At 51.5% G+C, this 8030-nt stretch overlaps 1 protein-coding gene across 1 annotated transcript; it reads left to right on the forward strand.

The window, feature by feature from the left end:
* Nucleotides 1-4974: 4974 nt before the first annotated feature.
* Cenpb (centromere protein B) lies at nt 4975-7657 on the forward strand. The gene has a single exon (XM_055610109.1). The coding sequence runs from the start codon at nt 5089-5091 to the stop codon at nt 6877-6879; it is 1791 nt and encodes a 596-aa protein (XP_055466084.1). The 5' UTR covers nt 4975-5088; the 3' UTR covers nt 6880-7657.
* The last annotated feature ends 373 nt before the right edge of the window (nt 7658-8030 follow it).

Genomic DNA, 8030 nt, shown 5'->3' on the forward strand with positions numbered 1-8030 from the left:
CCCCTTTTAGAAACATTTATGTTTCCCCTACAGGTCTCCCCACACACACACCTTGTGACATGTTAAATTTATGTGTAACCATAAATTCAGACAAAGGAGAACATTATATAATACAAAGGGCAGCTCCACCCCTAAATCTTCAGAAACAGCATTGGGAGAAGTTTCTTGTATTGTCTCCTGAGGGTGATTCATACATAGCCAAGGGAAACATGATGGCAGGCATGGATACTGGCCACAAACAGAACTAAAAATTTCCTAGTAGCCACATTCAAAAATCAAAAAGGAAGCTGGCCTTAAATTCACAGAGAAGGGGTGAGGAATGAGGATCACTGGCAGCTTGAGGCCTTCCTGGGCTGGAGTGATAGCTTATCTCAAAACAACAACAACAAATGAAACTACCAACAAGAAACAATAAAAAAAAAGGCCTTGTGGTGTGTCTTAGCAATAGGCTATTTGCCCAGCATGTATGAAAGCCTGGCTTCTGGCATCAGTTCATAATACAGGAAAAATATAAATAAACACAGTAGAGACATGTAATTTTAATTTTAGTATTGAATTTAATCCAATATATTAAAAATACTGCGATGGTTAGTTTTTCATCAACTTGACATCATCTGGGAAGGGGAAACTGAACAAGAAGCCTGCCTCCATCTTAGGCTTAAAAGCCATGATATGGTAAAGACAAATTAGTCTTATTCCTGTTTATGATTAAATCTGTTTCTCAAGGACTGGGTTGTGCCCTACCTGTAGCCTTAGCTACAAATGGTTCTGTAATGCCAGAAATGGCAATCACGTCCTCGTTTCACAAAGTCCCTTATAGCCATCTTGCAATCCTACCTTTGCTTCAAAAGGTTCTATGGCCACCTATGACTGTCTTGTTGTGCTCACCTTGCAACCATGTCTTTCTCCACTTATTTTGCCCACCAGATCCTTCACTTGGAAACCCCCTAACCCTGAGCTATAAAAGCCTTGTCTTCCTCACAGCCAATGCTGACCTCTTGAATCCTGCCTAAGGCACAAATCATTTGCTTGCTTTAGTTAGTTTGGCTATGATGGTTTGTGTCGTTGGTCTTTCTCCTCCCATCTTTGGGATTAACAGAGTCTCAACCGAGAACATGCCTCTGTCAGCGTGGCCTGTAGGCAAGTCTGTGGGGTGTTTTCTTGATTAATTATTGATGTGGGAGGGCCCAGCCTACTGTGGATGATGTCACACCTGAGCAGGTGGTCCTGGGTATGTAAAGGAGGTGGAGAGACATCTCATTAGAGACATCTCATTAGCTAAAGAGCACTTGGCGGCTCTTCCAGAAGACCCAGGTTTGATTCCCAACATCCACATGGCAGCTCACAACTGTTTATGGGGTGGGCTTTGAGGACTCAGGAGCCCAAGCCAGGCCCGATGAGTCACTCTCCTGCTGCTGCCTGGAGAACTCTCAGATACTTCCCCTACACCATGTCTGTCTGAATGGTGCTGAACCTCCGAAACTGCAAGCAAGTCTCAATGAAATGCTTTTCTTTATAAGAATTGCTGTGGTGCTGGAGAGATGGCTCAGTGGCTAAGGGCACTGTCTGCTCTTCCAAAGGACCCACACCCACATTGCAGCTCACAGCTGTCTATACCGTCAATTCCAAGGGATCTGACACCTTCACACTAATGCACATAAAATAAAATAAATTTTAAAAAAAGAACTGCTGTGATCATGCTATCTCTTCACAGGAAGAGAACACTAAGATAATACACACAAAACAAGTAAATCTAAGCAAGCAAACAAAAACCAATATTTGTCACTAAGACTGGAGAATAATAAGAGTGAGGGTCCCTTAGGCTATATACAGAGTCTCAAACTCAAAAAACAAAAACATAGCCAGGTGTGGTGTCACTATGACTTTAATTCCCCCACTCAGATCTCTGTGAGCTCATGGCCAGCCTGTCTACACAGAGTTCCAGGCCAGCCTGTCTACACAGAGTTCCAGGACAGCCAAGGCTTCAGACCCTGTCTCAAAAACAAACAAACCACAAAAACAATAATAAACCCCAGATTGTTTTAGAAGAATGCTTTTGTTTGTTTGTGTTTTTCTGAGTCAGGGTTTCTTTGTGTAGCCCTTGCTGTCCTGGAACTCGCTCTGTAAACCAGCCAGGTTTCAGTGATTTGCCTGCCTCTGCCTCTTGAGTACTGGATTAAAGGTGTGTGCTACTATACCCAGCTTAGAAGAATAGTTTTTATACCTCTGGTGGGAAAGGCCTCTACAAAGACACAAAACCAGAAGTAATAAAGCAAAATGTAGCCAGAGCCACTTACTTGGAGATTACAAGTAGTCTCACATCTAAAACATTTTCTAAGCTAAGGGACAAGTGCCAACTGGAGGGATGCTTTTGCAATACACCTACCAAAGATTTTATATTCAGAGCACATGAAGAGGGTTTTTGTTTGTTTGGGTTGTTTGGTTTGGGTTTTTTGAGACAGGGTTTCTTTGTGTAGCCCTAGCAGTTCCAGAACTCTGTGTAGACCAAGCTGGCCTTGAATTCACAGAGATTCTCTCAAGTGCTGGGATCAAAGGTGTGCACCACCACAGCCCAGCTAACATGTGGAGTTATTATTATTATTATTGTTTTTTTTTTTTTTTTGAGACAGGGTTTCTCTGTGTAGCTTTGGCTGTCCTAGACTTACTTTGTAGGTCAGGATGGCTTCAAACTCACAGAGATCCACCTGCCTGTGCCTCCCAGAGTGTTGGGATCACTGTGCCTGGCTACATGCGGAGTCCTTAAATGTCAGGCACATGTGCTTGGCATGCATGAGGCCCTACGTTTGATCCTTATGGTACTCACAGAGGTAAAAGGTCAGCTTGGGAAAGGTGGACAAAGGCAGAATCTCAGGATCCAATACACACATGGAAAGAGAAATGTGTATCAAAAGAGCAGAGAGTTACACTGTCTTCCCTGGCCTCGAAGAACACCACACTGTCATGATTTCTGATTTTGCCTTTAGCAGCCCCTCATGAATGTATTGTTGGCAACTTCTGGAGCCTATAACCTGGAAGCTCCAGGGACACTGTCCTTGGTCCTCTTTGTGTCTTGACCTAAAGCTTTGTCTACCCCAGCTCCTCAGCTTGCCATCCTGCGATGGTACTCATGGCATTCTTCAAGACTTTTAGAAACACGGCAACCTCACTCACTCCTAAATAGGATGTCTGGATGAACACCCTCACCAAAGGGCTCAGGGATCTATGCAGAAGAGGAGATGAAAAGACTTTTCAGAGCCAGAGGTGATAATGATTCCAGGAAAGAGTGTCTTCCAGACTGATGCACATATGATCTCATAGAGACTTTAGCAGTATGCACAAGGCTTCCACAGGTAGCGGGTAGACATAGGGCCCCATCCCAACCAAGAAGCTGTCTGCAATTGATACCCACTGGCAAGGAGAAAATCAGTTTTCTCCCATGGAGTGTCACTGGGTGTATCAGTCACACTCAAGGGCAGATCCCACGCCCGGGAGTAGCTGGCCATCACAAAATGAACTCAGTGCTATTTCTGCAGACTTTCTGTCTCATTTTGCTTTGTTTGGGCACTTTCTTTTGTCTTACTGGCCTTTTGTTTTTTTTATTTTGAGTTTTGTTTTTGTAGGGCTGTGTGTGTGTGTGTGTGTGTGTGTGTGTGTGTGTATGTTTCTTGGGTTGTCTGGTGTGGTGGTACATGCCTTTAATCCCAGCACTAGGGAGGCAAAGGCAGGTGAATCTTTATGAGTTTGAGGTCTGCACAGTGTTCCAGGCCAGCCAAGGCTACATAGTGAGACTCTGCTACTCTGCTCAAACAAAACAAAACAAAAACAAACAAACAAACAAACAAAAAAACAGGCAAGCAAAACACTAAAATGTGCAGTGTCTTAAGGGCTCATCACATTCACATGTTTGGTGCTGAAGAAGTTTTAAGATGTTCTACATATGTATATGTACATATGTATATTTCTCTAGTTGTAGTTATGGCTATGTGCACTGAAAACAGTGATATTCAGATGTTACTAGTGTTTATGAGTTGTGAATGACTAGATTTTTTGTTTTGATTTTTTGAGGCAGGGTTTCTCTTTATAACAGCTCTGGCTGTCCTGGAACTAGCTCTGTAAACCAGGCTGGCCTTGAACTCAGATATACAGCTGCCTCTGTCTCCAGAGTGCTGTGATTAAAGGCGTGCACCACCGCACCCGGCTGGATTGCTAGAACTTAAAAATATCATTACATTAACACCGTCAAATGGGTTTAAAAGCCATGTTGTCTTTACAATTACCTAAATGTGTAACCATCGGTTGGCTTTCTCACATTTGGAACAATGCACACTATTAAAGTGTTGATTAAAGTCTGGAGCGAAGGCACAGCACTTAAGAGCATTGGCTGCTCTTATGGCGAACCAGTTTGGTTTCCAGCATTGCAACTGATAAACTACCTGTAACCTCACTCCGGTCCGACGCCCTCTTCTGGTCTGCTTGGATATCTGCATGCAGGTGCGCGCGCACACACACAGGCAGACATACACATACGTAAAGAGAATTACTTAAAAAGAAGCGTACTGGCAGTGGCTGGCATCTACACATAGTGAAAATCCTAATAGCTTGACTCCAGCCAGTTAAAACGCAGTCTGAGCCTCCTGACGCCAGATGGCTGCCTCTGGAGGAAAGAGCAGAAGCGAGAGCATCAAAACGTCGCTGTGCATCCGTCCAGGTGCCTGAGTGCGTTTTGTCTCCGCAGATAACCTATCCCGCGCGTGGGCGCGTGGGCGCTTCACACCGTCCGGTCCTCAGCGCCCCCGGCGGCGGGTCCGGGCAGCGTCGCGGGGTCGGGGAGGCGGTGCCCGGCGTCCCCGCGCTTCCCGCGAGATCCCGCGCGCGCTCCGCCCCGCGCCGTGCCGCGCTCCCCGCTGGGCACGTCCTGCTGCCCGCGCCGCCCGCGCCGCTCGCCACCGCCGGCCGCCGCCCCGCGAGCCGCTTTGTCTCGGGCGGGGCGCGCGGAGAGGCCGCCAGGTGTCCCCCGCCGCGGGCCCGGGCCCCCCGCCCCGGGGCGGCGACGGCGGTGCCGGGCCCCGGGGCGGAGGGCGCGCCGGGATGGGCCCCAAGCGGCGGCAGCTGACGTTCCGGGAGAAGTCACGGATCATCCAGGAGGTGGAAGAGAACCCGGACCTTCGCAAGGGCGAGATCGCGCGGCGCTTCAACATCCCGCCGTCCACGCTGAGCACCATCCTGAAGAACAAGCGCGCCATCCTGGCGTCGGAGCGCAAGTACGGAGTGGCCTCCACCTGCCGTAAGACCAACAAGCTGTCCCCGTACGACAAGCTGGAGGGACTCCTCATCGCTTGGTTCCAGCAGATCCGGGCCGCCGGCCTGCCGGTCAAGGGCATCTTCCTGAAAGAGAAGGCGCTACGGATAGCGGAGGAGCTGGGCATGGAGGACTTCACTGCTTCCAACGGCTGGCTGGATCGCTTCCGCAGGCGCCACGGCGTGGTGGCCTGCAGCGGGGTGACCCGCTCCCGGGCGCGAAGCTCTGCCCCCCGGGCCCCGGCGGCACCTGCCGGCCCAGCCACGGTGCCCTCCGAGGGCAGCGGTGGGAGTACGCCCGGTTGGCACACGCGGGAGGAGCAACCGCCGTCGGTGGCCGAGGGCTACGCCTCGCAGGACGTGTTCAGCGCCACCGAGACCAGCCTGTGGTACGACGTTCTGTCCGACCAGGCCTCGGGGCTGTGGGGAGGTGATGGACAGGCACGCCAGGCCACCCAGCGCTTTAGCGTTTTGCTGTGTGCCAACGCTGATGGCAGCGAGAAGCTTCCCCCGTTGGTGGCAGGCAAGTTCGCCAAGCCCCGTGCAGGACAAGGTGGTCTGCCCTGCGACTACACTGCCAACTCCAAGGGTGGAGTCACTTCCCAGGCCCTGGCTAAGTACTTGAAAGCGCTGGACACCCGAATGGCTGCAGAATCTCGTCGGGTCCTTCTGCTGGCTGGCCGCCTGGCTGCCCAGTCCTTAGACACCTCGGGCCTGCGGCACGTGCAGCTGGCCTTCTTCCCTCCCGGCACTGTGCATCCGTTGGAGCGAGGAGTGGTCCAACAGGTGAAGGGCCACTACCGCCAGGCTATGTTGCTCAAGGCCATGGCAGCACTTGAGGGTCAGGATCCCTCAGGCTTGCAGCTGGGCCTAGTGGAGGCCCTTCACTTTGTGGCTGCGGCTTGGCAGGCCGTGGAGCCCTCGGACATAGCAACTTGCTTTCGAGAGGCCGGTTTTGGAGGTGGCCTTAATGCCACTATCACTTCCTTCAAGAGTGAGGAAGAGGAGGAGGAGGAAGAAGAGGAGGAGGAAGAAGAGGAGGGTGAAGGGGAAGAGGAGGAGGAAGAAGATGGGGAGGAGGAGGAAGGAGGGGAAGGAGAGGAGGTAGGAGAGGAAGAGGTAGAAGAGGAGGGTGAGGTTGATGACAGTGATGAAGAGGAGGAGGAGGAAGAAAGCTCCTCTGAGGGTTTAGAGGCTGAAGACTGGGCCCAGGGAGTAGTGGAGGCCAGCGGTGGTTTTGGGGCTTACAGTGTCCAGGAAGATGCCCAGTGCCCCACCCTCCATTTCCTGGAAGGCGGGGAGGACTCTGACTCAGACAGTGATGAAGAGGAGGAAGATGATGAGGATGATGATGAAGATGAGGATGATGAGGATGATGATGAGGATGGCGATGAGGTCCCTGTACCCAGCTTTGGGGAGGCCATGGCCTACTTTGCCATGGTCAAGAGGTACCTGACCTCCTTTCCCATTGATGACCGAGTACAGAGTCACATCCTTCATTTGGAACATGATCTGGTCCATGTGACTAGGAAGAACCATGCCAGGCAGGTGGGAGGCCGGGGTCTTGGACATCAAAGCTGAGCTGCTGGACGTAGCTGTGCTCCAGCCCACATGGGCAGCACCTGCCCTAGGAAGAGAACTCTGGGCAGCTGCTGGAGATGGCTGGAGGAGCCTCAGGGCCTTCAGTAATGCTTCACCCGGCTCGGCTCCAAGACAGGCCCAGGGGCTGAGGGGCAGCCTCATTGCTATTGCCTCTTTCTTAGAATCCTCTTTCCTTCCCATGAGTCCCTGGGCTCAGGGCACTGGGTGGGTTGGGAGCTGTCCGGTGCTACCACACCATGCCATCCTTGGGCTAGACCACAGCAGCAGCCAGGGATGGGTCCTGGAAGCTCTTGGCCAGAGAGTGCCTCTCTCCCCTGCCACCCAACCAAGTCTTTGGTGGGGGGGAATCCCAAAGCCATTCTGGAAAGGGATCCAGAGGAAGGTCTAGCCTAGGCCCCCGAGAAACTAGCACCCCTCCCCCCCGCATCTCTAGGCTGACTAAAGAAGCACAGTGTAACTTAGGGCAGGCTTCTGAGCCTGTCTCTGCCTGCTTTCCACCTCCCCAAATCCCGTTCTCTGGCCCAGGCTTTGGTTTTCTTTCCAGATTGGAGGTCTTCAAGAGGCCCTCCAGGTCCCAGCAGGGACCTCCAATCTGGGCAGCCGCAGGCCTCGTGCCTCATCCTCTGCAGGCCCCTATCCTGGGCAGAGGGGTCTGGGGCTGGGCCCAGAGTCTAGCCGTCCAGGTGCTCCTTTCCCAGTTTGAATTCAATAAATCTGTCTACTCCCCTTTTGTGGGAGTGAATGTTTTAACAGCCAAGGATGCATCCTTCATGGTCTGGGCTTGCGTCTATCTTGGGGGACACCTTTCCAGATTCCCCTTGGTTCTTGCTGTACTTCTTTTGGGACATGGAAGCAAGGTTTGAGCAGGTGCCATGACTGGGGTGAGAGATAGGCAATGGCACCCACATCTAAATGTTACAGAACTCTGGGGAGGGGAGGGTCTTTAGTGTGGAGGGTCTTTAGTGTTTTATCTTTTGATAGATTTGAGGAACCCTGGAGAAGCTTGGGTCATGGGGGGGCGGGGCAGGGGAGAGGAGGCAGGTAGTCTGTTGGGACAGATCAGGCAGTGAGCACCTGATGATGGAGCCCACCAAAGCTAGTTAAGATCCGGGTAGGAGAGGAGCAGGAAT

The sequence above is a fragment of the Psammomys obesus genome, unplaced genomic scaffold (assembly GCF_907164565.1).
Source record: "Psammomys obesus unplaced genomic scaffold, mPsaObe1.curated_primary_1811, whole genome shotgun sequence".
NCBI classification, from domain to species: Eukaryota; Metazoa; Chordata; class Mammalia; order Rodentia; family Muridae; genus Psammomys; species Psammomys obesus.

Bases quoted from the DNA above. Each gene is read 5' to 3' on its own strand.
- Cenpb (XM_055610109.1), top strand. From the start codon at position 5,089: ATGGGCCCCAAGCGGCGGCAGCTGACGTTCCGGGAGAAGTCACGGATC.